Source organism: Spinacia oleracea, chromosome 6 (genome assembly GCF_020520425.1).
Source record: "Spinacia oleracea cultivar Varoflay chromosome 6, BTI_SOV_V1, whole genome shotgun sequence".
Taxonomy (NCBI): Eukaryota; Viridiplantae; Streptophyta; class Magnoliopsida; order Caryophyllales; family Amaranthaceae; genus Spinacia; species Spinacia oleracea.
The window spans coordinates 97,670,564-97,695,499 of record NC_079492.1 but is presented as its reverse complement, the minus strand read 5'-3'; the positions used below and the strand labels follow the sequence as shown (position 1 = coordinate 97,695,499).

Sequence of the window (24,936 nt, the reverse complement as noted above, 5' to 3'; positions counted from 1 at the left end):
AGGACATGTACAGAGTAGGCAACGTCTGGTCGCGTGACAGCCAAATAAACCAGACGTCCGATCAGACGCCTATACTGCTCACCGTCCGACAGGTCTGGCCCGTCTGCCAATGCCAACCTATGATTCTGTTCCATGGGAAAGTCCACAGGCTTTGCTCCCAACAATCCGGCCTCTGAGATGATGTCGAGGGCATATTTTCTCTGACATACATAGAACCCTTGACTACTTCGTGCCACCTCTAACCCAAGGAAGTACTTCAGAGCCCCGAGGTCTTTCATTTTAAAACACTCCTTCAAGTATGCCTTAAAACTCTCAAGCGCAAACTTGCTATTGCCCGCGATAATCATGTCGTCCACATAAATGAGCACACTCAGCTGCAACGTACCTTTAGACAGAGTAAAGAGCGAATAATCGGACAGCGACTGTCGAAATCCATAGTGCGTCAATGCCGTCGACAACTTCTGGAACCAACATCTAGGTGCTTGTTTCAACCCATACAACGACTTTCTCATTCGACACACTTTGTCAGAGTGATTCTTCTGGAATCCAGGAGGAATCTTCATATAGATCTCTTCCTCCAAGTCACCGTGCAAGAACGCATTATGGACGTCCATCTGATGCACGTCCCACTGTTTGACAGCTGCGACAGCTAGGAAAGTTCGAACTGTCGCCATCTTCGCGACGGGAGCAAATGTCTCATTATAATCCAACCCTTCCTCCTGATGATTCCCTAAACATACCAATCGAGCCTTCAGTCTCAACAAATTCCCATCCTCATCACGCTTCTCAGTATACACCCATTTACTCCCCAGTGCTTTCTTCCCTTCCGGTAAATTTTCCAACGTCCATGTCCCCTGTTCCTCCAACGCGTCGATTTCAGCGGCCATTGCCTGACGCCACCCCTCATGCTGCATCGCTTGTTTAAAACTCTTAGGAACTTGCCCTTCTTGCAATGCTGCTATATAATGCCTGTGCTTTGACGAAAAACGCTCATAATTAACAAAATATGTGATAGGATAAGGAGTACCTGAGAGTGATGACGCCGTAGGTGTTTTGTCGGAAGTACTATATTTTTCCCGTATTGTATGTATCACACAGTCTTTCAGCTTTGTCGACGGAAACTTCACACGCTTCCCCCTTCCTAACTCCGTATCCTCCACACACTGCCTTGTCTCACTCTCGTCACTACCCGTCGTTTCCTCTACACCTGTCTGTGAGGAGACGACGTCTGAATCCACTCGACTAGGTGTTTCATGTTGTTGTTCCTCCCTCACAGGCGACGACACTCCCCTGTCGTCACCACTGGTCAATGACACCCCCTCATCAGCTCCCGGAAGCGACAACACTCCCTCAGTATCACCTGTAGGCGGCGACACCCCAGCAGTATCACCTGCAGGCGACGACACGGTCTCAGGACCCGTAGTCCCACTCTCATCCAAACTCCAATGGTCAAGCCCCCCATGACCATCATGCACCGGTGGCAACACATCCGATTCATCTGCAAAAGGAAACGTCCCTTCATGAAACTTGACATCCCGTGAGACGAAGAACTCATGTGTCTCTAGATCATAAAGTTGCCATCCCTTCCTGCCAAACGGATAACCCAAAAACACACATCGGCGACTCCGAGACTCAAACTTATCCCCTTTACACCGGAGATTATATGCATAACACAGACACCCAAACACTCGGATAGGCACATACGATGGTGGTTTACCAAACAACATCTCATAAGGTGTTTTATTGTCAAGGATCGGGGTAGGTGTACGGTTTATCAAGTAACAGGCGGCCAAAATACATTCCCCCCAAAATTTTATTGGAAGATTTCCTTGAAAACGTAACGCCCTCCCAACATGAGATGAATGGGCCAAAGCCGTTCGTCGCTCGATGATTTCAAAATTCAAATTTGGTTTTCTTGATGGGTCTGTGAAGGAGCCCATTACGGACGAGACGAAGATGAAACATTGGATTGCGGTCAATTCGATGGTGGTGTCTTGGATCACAAACACCATTGACGAGAGTTTGCGTTCGAATCTGGAGGACTTTGATATTGCTCACGAGTTGTGGAGTCATTTGAGGACGCGGTACTGCGTCGTGTCGGGCACCAGGGTCTGCCATATTAAGATGGCTCTGAGTGGTTGCAAGCAGGGCACGTCTGAGGGCGTCATGGAGTACTATGGCCGCTTGTCGAAGGTATGGAAGGAGTACGTACAGTATGCACGAGTTCCCAGGTGTGTATGTGCGGGTTGTACGTGTAATATAGCGAAGCAGGTGGGGGACATTCACGATGAAGATCGTCTGCACTATTTCCTAATTGGCCTGGATGATCACTATGAAGCCATTCGTGCACAACTGTTAGCACGATCGCCGTTGCCAGGACTCGACGAGGCGTACCAGACGGTTATGAATACCGAGACCATGCGCGCCAAGGCTGCGAGAGGTCCGGAGAGTGTCATGGCGTTCAAGGTCGAGACTAAGGCTCGGTCGAGGTCGGGAGATGTCAGTGGCAGATTTTGTGGTCATTGCAATCGTGAGGGTCATGAGGAAGAAACTTGTTATCAGCTGATTGGATTTCCTGAATGGTGGGATGAGAAGAAACGAGGTGGACGAGGGCCTGGTCGAGGAGGCAGGACGTCGATTAGAGGAGGCAGAGTAGCTCGCGGGGCAGCGTCGTCGACCAGTGGTGTCGCTCGTGCCAATGCCGTGAGCAATGCCACAGGAGGGGCGACAACCACTGTGACGAGTGGAGACGGATCGCATGGTGCAGTGACGACAACCAATCATGAGCTTGTTGGGGTGACGAAGGAGCAAGTCCAGCAAATAGTTGACATCTTGTCACGACCTTCAACCAAGTTGCAAGGTAATCTTGATTTACGTTGGATTGTTGACAGTGGGGCATCACGTCATGTGACGGGTGATATTTCAATCCTGAGAAATATCAAGACATCAAGAAATCAACAGGTTGTGTTGCCGGACGGTCAACCTGCAAATTCAAACCAATATGGTTCGGTGGTCTTGGAGGATGGTTTCGTGCTCGATAATGTTCTATTTGTGCCTAAATTGAACTGCAATTTAATTTCTGTAACTCAATTAAGTGACGAATTACATTGTGCTGCTCAATTTACTAACAAAATGTGTGTTCTTCAGGACCGCTCGACGAGGATGGTGATTGGCGTAGGTGATCGACAGGACGGACTATATTTTTTCCGTGGGGCTCCAAAGGTTCGTGTGCTAGCAGTGGAGTGTGTGGTCGACTTGTGGCATCAACGGATGGGGCATCCGTCGGAAAAAGTGTTGCAGTTACTTCCTCATGTGAGTCATAAGATTAGGAAGAATAAAACAATTTGTGATGTATGTCCGCGGGCGAGACAATGTAGGGAGAGTTTTCCAGTTAGTGTTAGTCGTGCTAGTCGCACATTTGAATTGGTTCATCTTGATTTATGGGGACCCTACAAGACTCCCTCGTCTTGTGGGGCAAAGTATTTTTTTACCATTGTTGACGATTATTCTAGAGGTGTGTGGATTTATTTACTGAATAATAAAATGGAAGTTGCATCGACATTTCTTAATTTTGTTGCCATGATTAAGTGTCAGTTTAATAGATCCCTTCGGGTAGTACGCAGTGATAATGGTACTGAATTCAATTGCTTACAAAATTATTTTCGTCAACATGGGATTCTGTTTGAGTCGTCGTGTGTTGGGACGCCTCAACAAAATGGGAGAGTCGAGAGAAAACACCAACATATTTTGAATGTTGGGAGGGCGTTACGTTTTCAAGGAAATCTTCCAATAAAATTTTGGGGGGAATGTATTTTGGCCGCCTGTTACTTGATAAACCGTACACCTACCCCGATCCTTGACAATAAAACACCTTATGAGATGTTGTTTGGTAAACCACCATCGTATGTGCCTATCCGAGTGTTTGGGTGTCTGTGTTATGCATATAATCTCCGGTGTAAAGGGGATAAGTTTGAGTCTCGGAGTCGCCGATGTGTGTTTTTGGGTTATCCGTTTGGCAGGAAGGGATGGCAACTTTATGATCTAGAGACACATGAGTTCTTCGTCTCACGGGATGTCAAGTTTCATGAAGGGACGTTTCCTTTTGCAGATGAATCGGATGTGTTGCCACCGGTGCATGATGGTCATGGGGGGCTTGACCATTGGAGTTTGGATGAGAGTGGGACTACGGGTCCTGAGACCGTGTCGTCGCCTGCAGGTGATACTGCTGGGGTGTCGCCGCCTACAGGTGATACTGAGGGAGTGTTGTCGCTTCCGGGAGCTGATGAGGGGGTGTCATTGACCAGTGGTGACGACAGGGGAGTGTCGTCGCCTGTGAGGGAGGAACAACAACATGAAACACCTAGTCGAGTGGATTCAGACGTCGTCTCCTCACAGACAGGTGTAGAGGAAACGACGGGTAGTGACGAGAGTGAGACAAGGCAGTGTGTGGAGGATACGGAGTTAGGAAGGGGGAAGCGTGTGAAGTTTCCGTCGACAAAGCTGAAAGACTGTGTGATACATACAATACGGGAAAAATATAGTACTTCCGACAAAACACCTACGGCGTCATCACTCTCAGGTACTCCTTATCCTATCACATATTTTGTTAATTATGAGCGTTTTTCGTCAAAGCACAGGCATTATATAGCAGCATTGCAAGAAGGGCAAGTTCCTAAGAGTTTTAAACAAGCGATGCAGCATGAGGGGTGGCGTCAGGCAATGGCCGCTGAAATCGACGCGTTGGAGGAACAGGGGACATGGACGTTGGAAAATTTACCGGAAGGGAAGAAAGCACTGGGGAGTAAATGGGTGTATACTGAGAAGCGTGATGAGGATGGGAATTTGTTGAGACTGAAGGCTCGATTGGTATGTTTAGGGAATCATCAGGAGGAAGGGTTGGATTATAATGAGACATTTGCTCCCGTCGCGAAGATGGCGACAGTTCGAACTTTCCTAGCTGTCGCAGCTGTCAAACAGTGGGACGTGCATCAGATGGACGTCCATAATGCGTTCTTGCACGGTGACTTGGAGGAAGAGATCTATATGAAGATTCCTCCTGGATTCCAGAAGAATCACTCTGACAAAGTGTGTCGAATGAGAAAGTCGTTGTATGGGTTGAAACAAGCACCTAGATGTTGGTTCCAGAAGTTGTCGACGGCATTGACGCACTATGGATTTCGACAGTCGCTGTCCGATTATTCGCTCTTTACTCTGTCTAAAGGTACGTTGCAGCTGAGTGTGCTCATTTATGTGGACGACATGATTATCGCGGGCAATAGCAAGTTTGCGCTTGAGAGTTTTAAGGCATACTTGAAGGAGTGTTTTAAAATGAAAGACCTCGGGGCTCTGAAGTACTTCCTTGGGTTAGAGGTGGCACGAAGTAGTCAAGGGTTCTATGTATGTCAGAGAAAATATGCCCTCGACATCATCTCAGAGGCCGGATTGTTGGGAGCAAAGCCTGTGGACTTTCCCATGGAACAGAATCATAGGTTGGCATTGGCAGACGGGCCAGACCTGTCGGACGGTGAGCAGTATAGGCGTCTGATCGGACGTCTGGTTTATTTGGCTGTCACGCGACCAGACGTTGCCTACTCTGTACATGTCCTATCTCAATTTATGAAAGCACCAAAGGAGGCACATTGGGAAGCAGCTTTGCGAGTAGTGAGATATTTGAAGAAGTGTCCGGGTCAAGGTATACTACTTCGGTCGGACAGTGCGTTGCAGTTGGAGGGGTGGTGCGACTCGGATTGGGCAGGGTGTCCAATGACGCGTCGGTCGGTGACTGGATGGTTTGTGTCACTTGGTATGTCGCCAGTTTCTTGGAAGACCAAGAAACAGCATACTGTTTCTCGGTCGTCTGCTGAGGCAGAATATCGGTCGATGGCAGCTCTGACGTGTGAGTTGAAGTGGTTGAAACAACTACTACGCGACTTGGGGGTGACACACGACCAAGGCATGAGGATGTATTGCGACAGTCAGTCTGCGTTGCATATTGCACAGAATCCGGTGTTCCATGAAAGGACAAAACACATCGAGTCAGATTGTCATTTCATTCGAGATGCAATCAAGGAAGGGATCATCAGTCCGTCGTACGTGTCGACGAAGGTTCAGTTAGCAGATATCTTCACCAAAGCGTTGGGGAAGGCGCAATTTGAGTTTTTTTTGAACAAGATGGGCATTCGAGATCTACATGCTCCACCTTGAGGGGGGATGTTAAGATATGTTAAGATATTAGATATTATTCTGTGAATATTCTGTAGAGTCCTAACTATGGTGAGTTACCTAATGTGTACCTAGGGTTTAGGTAACTGAGTTGTACTATATATACGTATGTTATTAATGAGAATGATACGAGATTACACAAATATGTTAAGATATGTTAAGATATTAGATATTATTCTGTGAATATTCTGTAGAGTCCTAACTATGGTGAGTTACCTAATGTGTACCTAGGGTTTAGGTAACTGAGTTGTACTATATATACGTATGTTATTAATGAGAATGATACGAGATTACACAATATTTGACATGGTATCATGAGCCTAGGTTAAAAACCCTAGATTTTTTTTCCGCAAGAAATTTGAGAGAGTGTAGCCGAGTATTGAGAACAGCGACTTTCTTCGCTTGTTGAGTATTGAGATTAGGAGTTAACAATTCCTTAAGTATCACCATGAGTTCCGATGAGGAGGCACCACCAAAGGTCATCGCCGCCGCCGTCGACCTAGACTACTATCTCGGGTCAGGCGACGGCCCCGGTATTGTTATCACCCCTGTGAAACTGAGAGGAGCATCGAACTACGATGAATGGGCCAAAGCCGTTCGTCGCTCGATGATTTCAAAATTCAAATTTGGTTTTCTTGATGGGTCTGTGAAGGAGCCCATTACGGACGAGACGAAGATGAAACATTGGATTGCGGTCAATTCGATGGTGGTGTCTTGGATCACAAACACCATTGACGAGAGTTTGCGTTCGAATCTGGAGGACTTTGATATTGCTCACGAGTTGTGGAGTCATTTGAGGACGCGGTACTGCGTCGTGTCGGGCACCAGGGTCTGCCATATTAAGATGGCTCTGAGTGGTTGCAAGCAGGGCACGTCTGAGGGCGTCATGGAGTACTATGGCCGCTTGTCGAAGGTATGGAAGGAGTACGTACAGTATGCACGAGTTCCCAGGTGTGTATGTGCGGGTTGTACGTGTAATATAGCGAAGCAGGTGGGGGACATTCACGATGAAGATCGTCTGCACTATTTCCTAATTGGCCTGGATGATCACTATGAAGCCATTCGTGCACAACTGTTAGCACGATCGCCGTTGCCAGGACTCGACGAGGCGTACCAGACGGTTATGAATACCGAGACCATGCGCGCCAAGGCTGCGAGAGGTCCGGAGAGTGTCATGGCGTTCAAGGTCGAGACTAAGGCTCGGTCGAGGTCGGGAGATGTCAGTGGCAGATTTTGTGGTCATTGCAATCGTGAGGGTCATGAGGAAGAAACTTGTTATCAGCTGATTGGATTTCCTGAATGGTGGGATGAGAAGAAACGAGGTGGACGAGGGCCTGGTCGAGGAGGCAGGACGTCGATTAGAGGAGGCAGAGTAGCTCGCGGGGCAGCGTCGTCGACCAGTGGTGTCGCTCGTGCCAATGCCGTGAGCAATGCCACAGGAGGGGCGACAACCACTGTGACGAGTGGAGACGGATCGCATGGTGCAGTGACGACAACCAATCATGAGCTTGTTGGGGTGACGAAGGAGCAAGTCCAGCAAATAGTTGACATCTTGTCACGACCTTCAACCAAGTTGCAAGGTAATCTTGATTTACGTTGGATTGTTGACAGTGGGGCATCACGTCATGTGACGGGTGATATTTCAATCCTGAGAAATATCAAGACATCAAGAAATCAACAGGTTGTGTTGCCGGACGGTCAACCTGCAAATTCAAACCAATATGGTTCGGTGGTCTTGGAGGATGGTTTCGTGCTCGATAATGTTCTATTTGTGCCTAAATTGAACTGCAATTTAATTTCTGTAACTCAATTAAGTGACGAATTACATTGTGCTGCTCAATTTACTAACAAAATGTGTGTTCTTCAGGACCGCTCGACGAGGATGGTGATTGGCGTAGGTGATCGACAGGACGGACTATATTTTTTCCGTGGGGCTCCAAAGGTTCGTGTGCTAGCAGTGGAGTGTGTGGTCGACTTGTGGCATCAACGGATGGGGCATCCGTCGGAAAAAGTGTTGCAGTTACTTCCTCATGTGAGTCATAAGATTAGGAAGAATAAAACAATTTGTGATGTATGTCCGCGGGCGAGACAATGTAGGGAGAGTTTTCCAGTTAGTGTTAGTCGTGCTAGTCGCACATTTGAATTGGTTCATCTTGATTTATGGGGACCCTACAAGACTCCCTCGTCTTGTGGGGCAAAGTATTTTTTTACCATTGTTGACGATTATTCTAGAGGTGTGTGGATTTATTTACTGAATAATAAAATGGAAGTTGCATCGACATTTCTTAATTTTGTTGCCATGATTAAGTGTCAGTTTAATAGATCCCTTCGGGTAGTACGCAGTGATAATGGTACTGAATTCAATTGCTTACAAAATTATTTTCGTCAACATGGGATTCTGTTTGAGTCGTCGTGTGTTGGGACGCCTCAACAAAATGGGAGAGTCGAGAGAAAACACCAACATATTTTGAATGTTGGGAGGGCGTTACGTTTTCAAGGAAATCTTCCAATAAAATTTTGGGGGGAATGTATTTTGGCCGCCTGTTACTTGATAAACCGTACACCTACCCCGATCCTTGACAATAAAACACCTTATGAGATGTTGTTTGGTAAACCACCATCGTATGTGCCTATCCGAGTGTTTGGGTGTCTGTGTTATGCATATAATCTCCGGTGTAAAGGGGATAAGTTTGAGTCTCGGAGTCGCCGATGTGTGTTTTTGGGTTATCCGTTTGGCAGGAAGGGATGGCAACTTTATGATCTAGAGACACATGAGTTCTTCGTCTCACGGGATGTCAAGTTTCATGAAGGGACGTTTCCTTTTGCAGATGAATCGGATGTGTTGCCACCGGTGCATGATGGTCATGGGGGGCTTGACCATTGGAGTTTGGATGAGAGTGGGACTACGGGTCCTGAGACCGTGTCGTCGCCTGCAGGTGATACTGCTGGGGTGTCGCCGCCTACAGGTGATACTGAGGGAGTGTTGTCGCTTCCGGGAGCTGATGAGGGGGTGTCATTGACCAGTGGTGACGACAGGGGAGTGTCGTCGCCTGTGAGGGAGGAACAACAACATGAAACACCTAGTCGAGTGGATTCAGACGTCGTCTCCTCACAGACAGGTGTAGAGGAAACGACGGGTAGTGACGAGAGTGAGACAAGGCAGTGTGTGGAGGATACGGAGTTAGGAAGGGGGAAGCGTGTGAAGTTTCCGTCGACAAAGCTGAAAGACTGTGTGATACATACAATACGGGAAAAATATAGTACTTCCGACAAAACACCTACGGCGTCATCACTCTCAGGTACTCCTTATCCTATCACATATTTTGTTAATTATGAGCGTTTTTCGTCAAAGCACAGGCATTATATAGCAGCATTGCAAGAAGGGCAAGTTCCTAAGAGTTTTAAACAAGCGATGCAGCATGAGGGGTGGCGTCAGGCAATGGCCGCTGAAATCGACGTGTTGGAGGAACAGGGGACATGGACGTTGGAAAATTTACCGGAAGGGAAGAAAGCACTGGGGAGTAAATGGGTGTATACTGAGAAGCGTGATGAGGATGGGAATTTGTTGAGACTGAAGGCTCGATTGGTATGTTTAGGGAATCATCAGGAGGAAGGGTTGGATTATAATGAGACATTTGCTCCCGTCGCGAAGATGGCGACAGTTCGAACTTTCCTAGCTGTCGCAGCTGTCAAACAGTGGGACGTGCATCAGATGGACGTCCATAATGCGTTCTTGCACGGTGACTTGGAGGAAGAGATCTATATGAAGATTCCTCCTGGATTCCAGAAGAATCACTCTGACAAAGTGTGTCGAATGAGAAAGTCGTTGTATGGGTTGAAACAAGCACCTAGATGTTGGTTCCAGAAGTTGTCGACGGCATTGACGCACTATGGATTTCGACAGTCGCTGTCCGATTATTCGCTCTTTACTCTGTCTAAAGGTACGTTGCAGCTGAGTGTGCTCATTTATGTGGACGACATGATTATCGCGGGCAATAGCAAGTTTGCGCTTGAGAGTTTTAAGGCATACTTGAAGGAGTGTTTTAAAATGAAAGACCTCGGGGCTCTGAAGTACTTCCTTGGGTTAGAGGTGGCACGAAGTAGTCAAGGGTTCTATGTATGTCAGAGAAAATATGCCCTCGACATCATCTCAGAGGCCGGATTGTTGGGAGCAAAGCCTGTGGACTTTCCCATGGAACAGAATCATAGGTTGGCATTGGCAGACGGGCCAGACCTGTCGGACGGTGAGCAGTATAGGCGTCTGATCGGACGTCTGGTTTATTTGGCTGTCACGCGACCAGACGTTGCCTACTCTGTACATGTCCTATCTCAATTTATGAAAGCACCAAAGGAGGCACATTGGGAAGCAGCTTTGCGAGTAGTGAGATATTTGAAGAAGTGTCCGGGTCAAGGTATACTACTTCGGTCGGACAGTGCGTTGCAGTTGGAGGGGTGGTGCGACTCGGATTGGGCAGGGTGTCCAATGACGCGTCGGTCGGTGACTGGATGGTTTGTGTCACTTGGTATGTCGCCAGTTTCTTGGAAGACCAAGAAACAGCATACTGTTTCTCGGTCGTCTGCTGAGGCAGAATATCGGTCGATGGCAGCTCTGACGTGTGAGTTGAAGTGGTTGAAACAACTACTACGCGACTTGGGGGTGACACACGACCAAGGCATGAGGATGTATTGCGACAGTCAGTCTGCGTTGCATATTGCACAGAATCCGGTGTTCCATGAAAGGACAAAACACATCGAGTCAGATTGTCATTTCATTCGAGATGCAATCAAGGAAGGGATCATCAGTCCGTCGTACGTGTCGACGAAGGTTCAGTTAGCAGATATCTTCACCAAAGCGTTGGGGAAGGCGCAATTTGAGTTTTTTTTGAACAAGATGGGCATTCGAGATCTACATGCTCCACCTTGAGGGGGGATGTTAAGATATGTTAAGATATTAGATATTATTCTGTGAATATTCTGTAGAGTCCTAACTATGGTGAGTTACCTAATGTGTACCTAGGGTTTAGGTAACTGAGTTGTACTATATATACGTATGTTATTAATGAGAATGATACGAGATTACACAAATATGTTAAGATATGTTAAGATATTAGATATTATTCTGTGAATATTCTGTAGAGTCCTAACTATGGTGAGTTACCTAATGTGTACCTAGGGTTTAGGTAACTGAGTTGTACTATATATACGTATGTTATTAATGAGAATGATACGAGATTACACAATATTTGACATGGTATCATGAGCCTAGGTTAAAAACCCTAGATTTTTTTTCCGCAAGAAATTTGAGAGAGTGTAGCCGAGTATTGAGAACAGCGACTTTCTTCGCTTGTTGAGTATTGAGATTAGGAGTTAACAATTCCTTAAGTATCACCATGAGTTCCGATGAGGAGGCACCACCAAAGGTCATCGCCGCCGCCGTCGACCTAGACTACTATCTCGGGTCAGGCGACGGCCCCGGTATTGTTATCACCCCTGTGAAACTGAGAGGAGCATCGAACTACGATGAATGGGCCAAAGCCGTTCGTCGCTCGATGATTTCAAAATTCAAATTTGGTTTTCTTGATGGGTCTGTGAAGGAGCCCATTACGGACGAGACGAAGATGAAACATTGGATTGCGGTCAATTCGATGGTGGTGTCTTGGATCACAAACACCATTGACGAGAGTTTGCGTTCGAATCTGGAGGACTTTGATATTGCTCACGAGTTGTGGAGTCATTTGAGGACGCGGTACTGCGTCGTGTCGGGCACCAGGGTCTGCCATATTAAGATGGCTCTGAGTGGTTGCAAGCAGGGCACGTCTGAGGGCGTCATGGAGTACTATGGCCGCTTGTCGAAGGTATGGAAGGAGTACGTACAGTATGCACGAGTTCCCAGGTGTGTATGTGCGGGTTGTACGTGTAATATAGCGAAGCAGGTGGGGGACATTCACGATGAAGATCGTCTGCACTATTTCCTAATTGGCCTGGATGATCACTATGAAGCCATTCGTGCACAACTGTTAGCACGATCGCCGTTGCCAGGACTCGACGAGGCGTACCAGACGGTTATGAATACCGAGACCATGCGCGCCAAGGCTGCGAGAGGTCCGGAGAGTGTCATGGCGTTCAAGGTCGAGACTAAGGCTCGGTCGAGGTCGGGAGATGTCAGTGGCAGATTTTGTGGTCATTGCAATCGTGAGGGTCATGAGGAAGAAACTTGTTATCAGCTGATTGGATTTCCTGAATGGTGGGATGAGAAGAAACGAGGTGGACGAGGGCCTGGTCGAGGAGGCAGGACGTCGATTAGAGGAGGCAGAGTAGCTCGCGGGGCAGCGTCGTCGACCAGTGGTGTCGCTCGTGCCAATGCCGTGAGCAATGCCACAGGAGGGGCGACAACCACTGTGACGAGTGGAGACGGATCGCATGGTGCAGTGACGACAACCAATCATGAGCTTGTTGGGGTGACGAAGGAGCAAGTCCAGCAAATAGTTGACATCTTGTCACGACCTTCAACCAAGTTGCAAGGTAATCTTGATTTACGTTGGATTGTTGACAGTGGGGCATCACGTCATGTGACGGGTGATATTTCAATCCTGAGAAATATCAAGACATCAAGAAATCAACAGGTTGTGTTGCCGGACGGTCAACCTGCAAATTCAAACCAATATGGTTCGGTGGTCTTGGAGGATGGTTTCGTGCTCGATAATGTTCTATTTGTGCCTAAATTGAACTGCAATTTAATTTCTGTAACTCAATTAAGTGACGAATTACATTGTGCTGCTCAATTTACTAACAAAATGTGTGTTCTTCAGGACCGCTCGACGAGGATGGTGATTGGCGTAGGTGATCGACAGGACGGACTATATTTTTTCCGTGGGGCTCCAAAGGTTCGTGTGCTAGCAGTGGAGTGTGTGGTCGACTTGTGGCATCAACGGATGGGGCATCCGTCGGAAAAAGTGTTGCAGTTACTTCCTCATGTGAGTCATAAGATTAGGAAGAATAAAACAATTTGTGATGTATGTCCGCGGGCGAGACAATGTAGGGAGAGTTTTCCAGTTAGTGTTAGTCGTGCTAGTCGCACATTTGAATTGGTTCATCTTGATTTATGGGGACCCTACAAGACTCCCTCGTCTTGTGGGGCAAAGTATTTTTTTACCATTGTTGACGATTATTCTAGAGGTGTGTGGATTTATTTACTGAATAATAAAATGGAAGTTGCATCGACATTTCTTAATTTTGTTGCCATGATTAAGTGTCAGTTTAATAGATCCCTTCGGGTAGTACGCAGTGATAATGGTACTGAATTCAATTGCTTACAAAATTATTTTCGTCAACATGGGATTCTGTTTGAGTCGTCGTGTGTTGGGACGCCTCAACAAAATGGGAGAGTCGAGAGAAAACACCAACATATTTTGAATGTTGGGAGGGCGTTACGTTTTCAAGGAAATCTTCCAATAAAATTTTGGGGGGAATGTATTTTGGCCGCCTGTTACTTGATAAACCGTACACCTACCCCGATCCTTGACAATAAAACACCTTATGAGATGTTGTTTGGTAAACCACCATCGTATGTGCCTATCCGAGTGTTTGGGTGTCTGTGTTATGCATATAATCTCCGGTGTAAAGGGGATAAGTTTGAGTCTCGGAGTCGCCGATGTGTGTTTTTGGGTTATCCGTTTGGCAGGAAGGGATGGCAACTTTATGATCTAGAGACACATGAGTTCTTCGTCTCACGGGATGTCAAGTTTCATGAAGGGACGTTTCCTTTTGCAGATGAATCGGATGTGTTGCCACCGGTGCATGATGGTCATGGGGGGCTTGACCATTGGAGTTTGGATGAGAGTGGGACTACGGGTCCTGAGACCGTGTCGTCGCCTGCAGGTGATACTGCTGGGGTGTCGCCGCCTACAGGTGATACTGAGGGAGTGTTGTCGCTTCCGGGAGCTGATGAGGGGGTGTCATTGACCAGTGGTGACGACAGGGGAGTGTCGTCGCCTGTGAGGGAGGAACAACAACATGAAACACCTAGTCGAGTGGATTCAGACGTCGTCTCCTCACAGACAGGTGTAGAGGAAACGACGGGTAGTGACGAGAGTGAGACAAGGCAGTGTGTGGAGGATACGGAGTTAGGAAGGGGGAAGCGTGTGAAGTTTCCGTCGACAAAGCTGAAAGACTGTGTGATACATACAATACGGGAAAAATATAGTACTTCCGACAAAACACCTACGGCGTCATCACTCTCAGGTACTCCTTATCCTATCACATATTTTGTTAATTATGAGCGTTTTTCGTCAAAGCACAGGCATTATATAGCAGCATTGCAAGAAGGGCAAGTTCCTAAGAGTTTTAAACAAGCGATGCAGCATGAGGGGTGGCGTCAGGCAATGGCCGCTGAAATCGACGCGTTGGAGGAACAGGGGACATGGACGTTGGAAAATTTACCGGAAGGGAAGAAAGCACTGGGGAGTAAATGGGTGTATACTGAGAAGCGTGATGAGGATGGGAATTTGTTGAGACTGAAGGCTCGATTGGTATGTTTAGGGAATCATCAGGAGGAAGGGTTGGATTATAATGAGACATTTGCTCCCGTCGCGAAGATGGCGACAGTTCGAACTTTCCTAGCTGTCGCAGCTGTCAAACAGTGGGACGTGCATCAGATGGACGTCCATAATGCGTTCTTGCACGGTGACTTGGAGGAAGAGATCTATATGAAGATTCCTCCTGGATTCCAGAAGAATCACTCTGACAAAGTGTGTCGAATGAGAAAGTCGTTGTATGGGTTGAAACAAGCACCTAGATGTTGGTTCCAGAAGTTGTCGACGGCATTGACGCACTATGGATTTCGACAGTCGCTGTCCGATTATTCGCTCTTTACTCTGTCTAAAGGTACGTTGCAGCTGAGTGTGCTCATTTATGTGGACGACATGATTATCGCGGGCAATAGCAAGTTTGCGCTTGAGAGTTTTAAGGCATACTTGAAGGAGTGTTTTAAAATGAAAGACCTCGGGGCTCTGAAGTACTTCCTTGGGTTAGAGGTGGCACGAAGTAGTCAAGGGTTCTATGTATGTCAGAGAAAATATGCCCTCGACATCATCTCAGAGGCCGGATTGTTGGGAGCAAAGCCTGTGGACTTTCCCATGGAACAGAATCATAGGTTGGCATTGGCAGACGGGCCAGACCTGTCGGACGGTGAGCAGTATAGGCGTCTGATCGGACGTCTGGTTTATTTGGCTGTCACGCGACCAGACGTTGCCTACTCTGTACATGTCCTATCTCAATTTATGAAAGCACCAAAGGAGGCACATTGGGAAGCAGCTTTGCGAGTAGTGAGATATTTGAAGAAGTGTCCGGGTCAAGGTATACTACTTCGGTCGGACAGTGCGTTGCAGTTGGAGGGGTGGTGCGAGGTCTGGCCCGTCTGCCAATGCCAACCTATGATTCTGTTCCATGGGAAAGTCCACAGGCTTTGCTCCCAACAATCCGGCCTCTGAGATGATGTCGAGGGCATATTTTCTCTGACATACATAGAACCCTTGACTACTTCGTGCCACCTCTAACCCAAGGAAGTACTTCAGAGCCCCGAGGTCTTTCATTTTAAAACACTCCTTCAAGTATGCCTTAAAACTCTCAAGCGCAAACTTGCTATTGCCCGCGATAATCATGTCGTCCACATAAATGAGCACACTCAGCTGCAACGTACCTTTAGACAGAGTAAAGAGCGAATAATCGGACAGCGACTGTCGAAATCCATAGTGCGTCAATGCCGTCGACAACTTCTGGAACCAACATCTAGGTGCTTGTTTCAACCCATACAACGACTTTCTCATTCGACACACTTTGTCAGAGTGATTCTTCTGGAATCCAGGAGGAATCTTCATATAGATCTCTTCCTCCAAGTCACCGTGCAAGAACGCATTATGGACGTCCATCTGATGCACGTCCCACTGTTTGACAGCTGCGACAGCTAGGAAAGTTCGAACTGTCGCCATCTTCGCGACGGGAGCAAATGTCTCATTATAATCCAACCCTTCCTCCTGATGATTCCCTAAACATACCAATCGAGCCTTCAGTCTCAACAAATTCCCATCCTCATCACGCTTCTCAGTATACACCCATTTACTCCCCAGTGCTTTCTTCCCTTCCGGTAAATTTTCCAACGTCCATGTCCCCTGTTCCTCCAACGCGTCGATTTCAGCGGCCATTGCCTGACGCCACCCCTCATGCTGCATCGCTTGTTTAAAACTCTTAGGAACTTGCCCTTCTTGCAATGCTGCTATATAATGCCTGTGCTTTGACGAAAAACGCTCATAATTAACAAAATATGTGATAGGATAAGGAGTACCTGAGAGTGATGACGCCGTAGGTGTTTTGTCGGAAGTACTATATTTTTCCCGTATTGTATGTATCACACAGTCTTTCAGCTTTGTCGACGGAAACTTCACACGCTTCCCCCTTCCTAACTCCGTATCCTCCACACACTGCCTTGTCTCACTCTCGTCACTACCCGTCGTTTCCTCTACACCTGTCTGTGAGGAGACGACGTCTGAATCCACTCGACTAGGTGTTTCATGTTGTTGTTCCTCCCTCACAGGCGACGACACTCCCCTGTCGTCACCACTGGTCAATGACACCCCCTCATCAGCTCCCGGAAGCGACAACACTCCCTCAGTATCACCTGTAGGCGGCGACACCCCAGCAGTATCACCTGCAGGCGACGACACGGTCTCAGGACCCGTAGTCCCACTCTCATCCAAACTCCAATGGTCAAGCCCCCCATGACCATCATGCACCGGTGGCAACACATCCGATTCATCTGCAAAAGGAAACGTCCCTTCATGAAACTTGACATCCCGTGAGACGAAGAACTCATGTGTCTCTAGATCATAAAGTTGCCATCCCTTCCTGCCAAACGGATAACCCAAAAACACACATCGGCGACTCCGAGACTCAAACTTATCCCCTTTACACCGGAGATTATATGCATAACACAGACACCCAAACACTCGGATAGGCACATACGATGGTGGTTTACCAAACAACATCTCATAAGGTGTTTTATTGTCAAGGATCGGGGTAGGTGTACGGTTTATCAAGTAACAGGCGGCCAAAATACATTCCCCCCAAAATTTTATTGGAAGATTTCCTTGAAAACGTAACGCCCTCCCAACATTCAAAATATGTTGGTGTTTTCTCTCGACTCTCCCATTTTGTTGAGGCGTCCCAACACACGACGACTCAAACAGAATCCCATGTTGACGAAAATAATTTTGTAAGCAATTGAATTCAGTACCATTATCACTGCGTACTACCCGAAGGGATCTATTAAACTGACACTTAATCATGGCAACAAAATTAAGAAATGTCGATGCAACTTCCATTTTATTATTCAGTAAATAAATCCACACACCTCTAGAATAATCGTCAACAATGGTAAAAAAATACTTTGCCCCACAAGACGAGGGAGTCTTGTAGGGTCCCCATAAATCAAGATGAACCAATTCAAATGTGCGACTAGCACGACTAACACTAACTGGAAAACTCTCCCTACATTGTCTCGCCCGCGGACATACATCACAAATTGTTTTATTCTTCCTAATCTTATGACTCACATGAGGAAGTAACTGCAACACTTTTTCCGACGGATGCCCCATCCGTTGATGCCACAAGTCGACCACACACTCCACTGCTAGCACACGAACCTTTGGAGCCCCACGGAAAAAATATAGTCCGTCCTGTCGATCACCTACGCCAATCACCATCCTCGTCGAGCGGTCCTGAAGAACACACATTTTGTTAGTAAATTGAGCAGCACAATGTAATTCGTCACTTAATTGAGTTACAGAAATTAAATTGCAGTTCAATTTAGGCACAAATAGAACATTATCGAGCACGAAACCATCCTCCAAGACCACCGAACCATATTGGTTTGAATTTGCAGGTTGACCGTCCGGCAACACAACCTGTTGATTTCTTGATGTCTTGATATTTCTCAGGATTGAAATATCACCCGTCACATGACGTGATGCCCCACTGTCAACAATCCAACGTAAATCAAGATTACCTTGCAACTTGGTTGAAGGTCGTGACAAGATGTCAACTATTTGCTGGACTTGCTCCTTCGTCACCCCAACAAGCTCATGATTGGTTGTCGTCACTGCACCATGCGATCCGTCTCCACTCGTCACAGTGGTTGTCGCCCCTCCTGTGGCATTGCTCACGGCATTGGCACGAGCGACACCACTGGTCGACGACGCTGCCCCGCGAGCTACTCTGCCTCCTCTAATCGACGTCCTGCCTCCTCGACCAGGCCCTCGTCCACCTCGTTTCTTCTCATCCCACCATTCAGGAAATCCAATCAGCTGATAACAAGTTTCTTCCTCATGACCCTCACGATTGCAATGACCACAAAATCTGCCACTGACATCTCCCGACCTCGACCGAGCCTTAGTCTCGACCTTGAACGCCATGACACTCTCCGGACCTCTCGCAGCCTTGGCGCGCATGGTCTCGGTATTCATAACCGTCTGGTACGCCTCGTCGAGTCCTGGCAACGGCGATCGTGCTAACAGTTGTGCACGAATGGCTTCATAGTGATCATCCAGGCCAATTAGGAAATAGTGCAGACGATCTTCATCGTGAATGTCCCCCACCTGCTTCGCTATATTACACGTACAACCCGCACATACACACCTGGGAACTCGTGCATACTGTACGTACTCCTTCCATACCTTCGACAAGCGGCCATAGTACTCCATGACGCCCTCAGACGTGCCCTGCTTGCAACCACTCAGAGCCATCTTAATATGGCAGACCCTGGTGCCCGACACGACGCAGTACCGCGTCCTCAAATGACTCCACAACTCGTGAGCAATATCAAAGTCCTCCAGATTCGAACGCAAACTCTCGTCAATGGTGTTTGTGATCCAAGACACCACCATCGAATTGACCGCAATCCAATGTTTCATCTTCGTCTCGTCCGTAATGGGCTCCTTCACAGACCCATCAAGAAAACCAAATTTGAATTTTGAAATCATCGAGCGACGAACGGCTTTGGCCCATTCATCGTAGTTCGATGCTCCTCTCAGTTTCACAGGGGTGATAACAATACCGGGGCCGTCGCCTGACCCGAGATAGTAGTCTAGGTCGACGGCGGCGGCGATGACCTTTGGTGGTGCCTCCTCATCGGAACTCATGGTGATACTTAAGGAATTGTTAACTCCTAATCTCAATACTCAACAAGCGAAGAAAGTCGTTGTTCTCAATACTCGGCTACACTCTCTCAAATTTCTTGCGGAAAAAAAATCTAGGGTTTTTAACCTAGGCTCATGATACCATGTCAAATATTGTGTAATCTCGTATCATTCTCATTAATAACATACGTATATATAGTACAACTCAGTTACCTAAACCCTAGGTACACATTAGGTAACTCACCATAGTTAGGACTCTACAGAATATTCACAGAATAATATCTAATATCTTAACATATCTTAACATATTTGTGTAATCTCGTATCATTCTCATTAATAACATACGTATATATAGTACAACTCAGTTACCTAAACCCTAGGTACACATTAGGTAACTCACCATAGTTAGGACTCTACAGAATATTCACAGAATAATATCTAATATCTTAACATATCTTAACATCCCCCCTCAAGGTGGAGCATGTAGATCTCGAATGCCCATCTTGTTCAAAAAAAACTCAAATTGCGCCTTCCCCAACGCTTTGGTGAAGATATCTGCTAACTGAACCTTCGTCGACACGTACGACGGACTGATGATCCCTTCCTTGATTGCATCTCGAATGAAATGACAATCTGACTCGATGTGTTTTGTCCTTTCATGGAACACCGGATTCTGTGCAATATGCAACGCAGACTGACTGTCGCAATACATCCTCATGCCTTGGTCGTGTGTCACCCCCAAGTCGCGTAGTAGTTGTTTCAACCACTTCAACTCACACGTCAGAGCTGCCATCGACCGATATTCTGCCTCAGCAGACGACCGAGAAACAGTATGCTGTTTCTTGGTCTTCCAAGAAACTGGCGACATACCAAGTGACACAAACCATCCAGTCACCGACCGACGCGTCATTGGACACCCTGCCCAATCCGAGTCGCACCACCCCTCCAACTGCAACGCACTGTCCGACCGAAGTAGTATACCTTGACCCGGACACTTCTTCAAATATCTCACTACTCGCAAAGCTGCTTCCCAATGTGCCTCCTTTGGTGCTTTCATAAATTGAGATAGGACATGTACAGAGTAGGCAACGTCTGGTCGCGTGACAGCCAAATAAACCAGACGTCCGATCAGACGCCTATACTGCTCACCGTCCGACAGGTCTGGCCCGTCTGCCAATGCCAACCTATGATTCTGTTCCATGGGAAAGTCCACAGGCTTTGCTCCCAACAATCCGGCCTCTGAGATGATGTCGAGGGCATATTTTCTCTGACATACATAGAACCCTTGACTACTTCGTGCCACCTCTAACCCAAGGAAGTACTTCAGAGCCCCGAGGTCTTTCATTTTAAAACACTCCTTCAAGTATGCCTTAAAACTCTCAAGCGCAAACTTGCTATTGCCCGCGATAATCATGTCGTCCACATAAATGAGCACACTCAGCTGCAACGTACCTTTAGACAGAGTAAAGAGCGAATAATCAGACAGCGACTGTCGAAATCCATAGTGCGTCAATGCCGTCGACAACTTCTGGAACCAACATCTAGGTGCTTGTTTCAACCCATACAACGACTTTCTCATTCGACACACTTTGTCAGAGTGATTCTTCTGGAATCCAGGAGGAATCTTCATATAGATCTCTTCCTCCAAGTCACCGTGCAAGAACGCATTATGGACGTCCATCTGATGCACGTCCCACTGTTTGACAGCTGCGACAGCTAGGAAAGTTCGAACTGTCGCCATCTTCGCGACGGGAGCAAATGTCTCATTATAATCCAACCCTTCCTCCTGATGATTCCCTAAACATACCAATCGAGCCTTCAGTCTCAACAAATTCCCATCCTCATCACGCTTCTCAGTATACACCCATTTACTCCCCAGTGCTTTCTTCCCTTCCGGTAAATTTTCCAACGTCCATGTCCCCTGTTCCTCCAACGCGTCGATTTCAGCGGCCATTGCCTGACGCCACCCCTCATGCTGCATCGCTTGTTTAAAACTCTTAGGAACTTGCCCTTCTTGCAATGCTGCTATATAATGCCTGTGCTTTGACGAAAAACGCTCATAATTAACAAAATATGTGATAGGATAAGGAGTACCTGAGAGTGATGACGCCGTAGGTGTTTTGTCGGAAGTACTATATTTTTCCCGTATTGTATGTATCACACAGTCTTTCAGCTTTGTCGACGGAAACTTCACACGCTTCCCCCTTCCTAACTCCGTATCCTCCACACACTGCCTTGTCTCACTCTCGTCACTACCCGTCGTTTCCTCTACACCTGTCTGTGAGGAGACGACGTCTGAATCCACTCGACTAGGTGTTTCATGTTGTTGTTCCTCCCTCACAGGCGACGACACTCCCCTGTCGTCACCACTGGTCAATGACACCCCCTCATCAGCTCCCGGAAGCGACAACACTCCCTCAGTATCACCTGTAGGCGGCGACACCCCAGCAGTATCACCTGCAGGCGACGACACGGTCTCAGGACCCGTAGTCCCACTCTCATCCAAACTCCAATGGTCAAGCCCCCCATGACCATCATGCACCGGTGGCAACACATCCGATTCATCTGCAAAAGGAAACGTCCCTTCATGAAACTTGACATCCCGTGAGACGAAGAACTCATGTGTCTCTAGATCATAAAGTTGCCATCCCTTCCTGCCAAACGGATAACCCAAAAACACACATCGGCGACTCCGAGACTCAAACTTATCCCCTTTACACCGGAGATTATATGCATAACACAGACACCCAAACACTCGGATAGGCACATACGATGGTGGTTTACCAAACAACATCTCATAAGGTGTTTTATTGTCAAGGATCGGGGTAGGTGTACGGTTTATCAAGTAACAGGCGGCCAAAATACATTCCCCCCAAAATTTTATTGGAAGATTTCCTTGAAAACGTAACGCCCTCCCAACATTCAAAATATGTTGGTGTTTTCTCTCGACTCTCCCATTTTGTTGAGGCGTCCCAACACACGACGACTCAAACAGAATCCCATGTTGACGAAAATAATTTTGTAAGCAATTGAATTCAGTACCATTATCACTGCGTACTACCCGAAGGGATCTATTAAACTGACACTTAATCATGGCAACAAAATTAAGAAATGTCGATGCAACTTCCATTTTATTATTCAGTAAATAAATCCACACACCTCTAGAATAATCGTCAACAATGGTAAAAAAATACTTTGCCCCACAAGACGAGGGAGTCTTGTAGGGTCCCCATAAATCAAGATGAACCAATTCAAATGTGCGACTAGCACGACTAACACTAACTGGAAAACTCTCCCTACATTGTCTCGCCCGCGGACATACATCACAAATTGTTTTATTCTTCCTAATCTTATGACTCACATGAGGAAGTAACTGCAACACTTTTTCCGACGGATGCCCCATCCGTTGATGCCACAAGTCGACCACACACTCCACTGCTAGCACACGAACCTTTGGAGCCCCACGGAAAAAATATAGTCCGTCCTGTCGATCACCTACGCCAATCACCATCCTCGTCGAGCGGTCCTGAAGAACACACATTTTGTTAGTAAATTGAGCAGCACAATGTAATTCGTCACTTAATTGAGTTACAGAAATTAAATTGCAGTTCAATTTAGGCACAAATAGAACATTATCGAGCACGAAACCATCCTCCAAGACCACCGAACCATATTGGTTTGAATTTGCAGGTTGACCGTCCGGCAACACAACCTGTTGATTTCTTGATGTCTTGATATTTCTCAGGATTGAAATATCACCCGTCACATGACGTGATGCCCCACTGTCAACAATCCAACGTAAATCAAGATTACCTTGCAACTTGGTTGAAGGTCGTGACAAGATGTCAACTATTTGCTGGACTTGCTCCTTCGTCACCCCAACAAGCTCATGATTGGTTGTCGTCACTGCACCATGCGATCCGTCTCCACTCGTCACAGTGGTTGTCGCCCCTCCTGTGGCATTGCTCACGGCATTGGCACGAGCGACACCACTGGTCGACGACGCTGCCCCGCGAGCTACTCTGCCTCCTCTAATCGACGTCCTGCCTCCTCGACCAGGCCCTCGTCCACCTCGTTTCTTCTCATCCCACCATTCAGGAAATCCAATCAGCTGATAACAAGTTTCTTCCTCATGACCCTCACGATTGCAATGACCACAAAATCTGCCACTGACATCTCCCGACCTCGACCGAGCCTTAGTCTCGACCTTGAACGCCATGACACTCTCCGGACCTCTCGCAGCCTTGGCGCGCATGGTCTCGGTATTCATAACCGTCTGGTACGCCTCGTCGAGTCCTGGCAACGGCGATCGTGCTAACAGTTGTGCACGAATGGCTTCATAGTGATCATCCAGGCCAATTAGGAAATAGTGCAGACGATCTTCATCGTGAATGTCCCCCACCTGCTTCGCTATATTACACGTACAACCCGCACATACACACCTGGGAACTCGTGCATACTGTACGTACTCCTTCCATACCTTCGACAAGCGGCCATAGTACTCCATGACGCCCTCAGACGTGCCCTGCTTGCAACCACTCAGAGCCATCTTAATATGGCAGACCCTGGTGCCCGACACGACGCAGTACCGCGTCCTCAAATGACTCCACAACTCGTGAGCAATATCAAAGTCCTCCAGATTCGAACGCAAACTCTCGTCAATGGTGTTTGTGATCCAAGACACCACCATCGAATTGACCGCAATCCAATGTTTCATCTTCGTCTCGTCCGTAATGGGCTCCTTCACAGACCCATCAAGAAAACCAAATTTGAATTTTGAAATCATCGAGCGACGAACGGCTTTGGCCCATTCATCGTAGTTCGATGCTCCTCTCAGTTTCACAGGGGTGATAACAATACCGGGGCCGTCGCCTGACCCGAGATAGTAGTCTAGGTCGACGGCGGCGGCGATGACCTTTGGTGGTGCCTCCTCATCGGAACTCATGGTGATACTTAAGGAATTGTTAACTCCTAATCTCAATACTCAACAAGCGAAGAAAGTCGCTGTTCTCAATACTCGGCTACACTCTCTCAAATTTCTTGCGGAAAAAAAATCTAGGGTTTTTAACCTAGGCTCATGATACCATGTCAAATATTGTGTAATCTCGTATCATTCTCATTAATAACATACGTATATATAGTACAACTCAGTTACCTAAACCCTAGGTACACATTAGGTAACTCACCATAGTTAGGACTCTACAGAATATTCACAGAATAATATCTAATATCTTAACATATCTTAACATTTTTCCCAAGATAAACAATGTAAGCCGTTGTGGATATATAGTCATCCTTGTCTCGAGCCCAATCTGCATCAGAAAAGGCATGAATAGTGATAGGAGAGTTTCGGTGAAGGATGATACCATGATGCAACGTGCCACAAAGGTAACGTAGTAAGCGTTTAAGTGCCTGCATATGGTCAGTAGTTGGACGCTGCATATATTGTGCAAGCTTGTTTACCGAGTATGCAACATCCGGACGAGTGAGACTGAGGTATTGAAGACTACCAATGAGTGCTCGATAT

General features: G+C 47.1%; 5 protein-coding genes across 5 annotated transcripts; 3 read left to right on the top strand and 2 right to left on the bottom strand.

Annotated features, from left to right (window-relative positions):
* The first annotated feature begins 1,866 nt into the window (after window positions 1-1,866).
* On the top strand, window positions 1,867-3,561 carry LOC130463738 (uncharacterized). The gene is made up of 2 exons (XM_056832963.1): window positions 1,867-2,860; window positions 3,148-3,561. The coding sequence occupies exons 1-2, from the start codon at window positions 1,888-1,890 to the stop codon at window positions 3,180-3,182; spliced, it is 1,008 nt and encodes a 335-aa protein (XP_056688941.1). The 5' UTR covers window positions 1,867-1,887; the 3' UTR covers window positions 3,183-3,561.
* Window positions 3,562-6,599: 3,038 nt separating this feature from the next.
* On the top strand, window positions 6,600-8,503 carry LOC130463737 (uncharacterized). The gene is made up of 2 exons (XM_056832962.1): window positions 6,600-7,802; window positions 8,090-8,503. Exons 1-2 carry the CDS (start codon window positions 6,671-6,673, stop codon window positions 8,122-8,124), a joined length of 1,167 nt encoding a protein of 388 aa, XP_056688940.1. The 5' UTR covers window positions 6,600-6,670; the 3' UTR covers window positions 8,125-8,503.
* Window positions 8,504-11,541: 3,038 nt separating this feature from the next.
* On the top strand, window positions 11,542-13,445 carry LOC130463736 (uncharacterized). Its single transcript, XM_056832961.1, has 2 exons — window positions 11,542-12,744; window positions 13,032-13,445. The coding sequence occupies exons 1-2, from the start codon at window positions 11,613-11,615 to the stop codon at window positions 13,064-13,066; spliced, it is 1,167 nt and encodes a 388-aa protein (XP_056688939.1). The 5' UTR covers window positions 11,542-11,612; the 3' UTR covers window positions 13,067-13,445.
* A 4,134-nt stretch (window positions 13,446-17,579) lies between these two features.
* Window positions 17,580-19,703, bottom strand: LOC130463735 (uncharacterized). Its single transcript, XM_056832960.1, has 2 exons — window positions 18,281-19,703; window positions 17,580-17,993 (listed from the first exon to the last, which is right to left on the bottom strand). Exons 1-2 carry the CDS (start codon window positions 19,410-19,412, stop codon window positions 17,959-17,961), a joined length of 1,167 nt encoding a protein of 388 aa, XP_056688938.1. The 5' UTR covers window positions 19,413-19,703; the 3' UTR covers window positions 17,580-17,958.
* A 2,818-nt stretch (window positions 19,704-22,521) lies between these two features.
* On the bottom strand, window positions 22,522-24,425 carry LOC130463734 (uncharacterized). Its single transcript, XM_056832959.1, has 2 exons — window positions 23,223-24,425; window positions 22,522-22,935 (listed from the first exon to the last, which is right to left on the bottom strand). Exons 1-2 carry the CDS (start codon window positions 24,352-24,354, stop codon window positions 22,901-22,903), a joined length of 1,167 nt encoding a protein of 388 aa, XP_056688937.1. The 5' UTR covers window positions 24,355-24,425; the 3' UTR covers window positions 22,522-22,900.
* Between the last annotated feature and the right edge of the window lie 511 nt (window positions 24,426-24,936).

What these genes read in the sequence shown, in the direction of transcription:
- LOC130463737 (XM_056832962.1), top strand. Translation starts at nt 6,671, where the DNA reads ATGAGTTCCGATGAGGAGGCACCACCAAAGGTCATCGCCGCCGCCGTC. An exon ending in ACCTTCAACCAAGTTGCAAG is followed by an intron (nt 7,803 to 8,089) that starts GTAATCTTGATT and finishes TGTGTTCTTCAG; the next exon opens with GACCGCTCGACGAGGATGGT.
- LOC130463734 (XM_056832959.1), bottom strand. Translation starts at nt 24,354, where the DNA reads ATGAGTTCCGATGAGGAGGCACCACCAAAGGTCATCGCCGCCGCCGTC. An exon ending in ACCTTCAACCAAGTTGCAAG is followed by an intron (nt 22,936 to 23,222) that starts GTAATCTTGATT and finishes TGTGTTCTTCAG; the next exon opens with GACCGCTCGACGAGGATGGT.
- LOC130463738 (XM_056832963.1), top strand. Translation starts at nt 1,888, where the DNA reads ATGATTTCAAAATTCAAATTTGGTTTTCTTGATGGGTCTGTGAAGGAG. An exon ending in ACCTTCAACCAAGTTGCAAG is followed by an intron (nt 2,861 to 3,147) that starts GTAATCTTGATT and finishes TGTGTTCTTCAG; the next exon opens with GACCGCTCGACGAGGATGGT.
- LOC130463735 (XM_056832960.1), bottom strand. Translation starts at nt 19,412, where the DNA reads ATGAGTTCCGATGAGGAGGCACCACCAAAGGTCATCGCCGCCGCCGTC. An exon ending in ACCTTCAACCAAGTTGCAAG is followed by an intron (nt 17,994 to 18,280) that starts GTAATCTTGATT and finishes TGTGTTCTTCAG; the next exon opens with GACCGCTCGACGAGGATGGT.
- LOC130463736 (XM_056832961.1), top strand. Translation starts at nt 11,613, where the DNA reads ATGAGTTCCGATGAGGAGGCACCACCAAAGGTCATCGCCGCCGCCGTC. An exon ending in ACCTTCAACCAAGTTGCAAG is followed by an intron (nt 12,745 to 13,031) that starts GTAATCTTGATT and finishes TGTGTTCTTCAG; the next exon opens with GACCGCTCGACGAGGATGGT.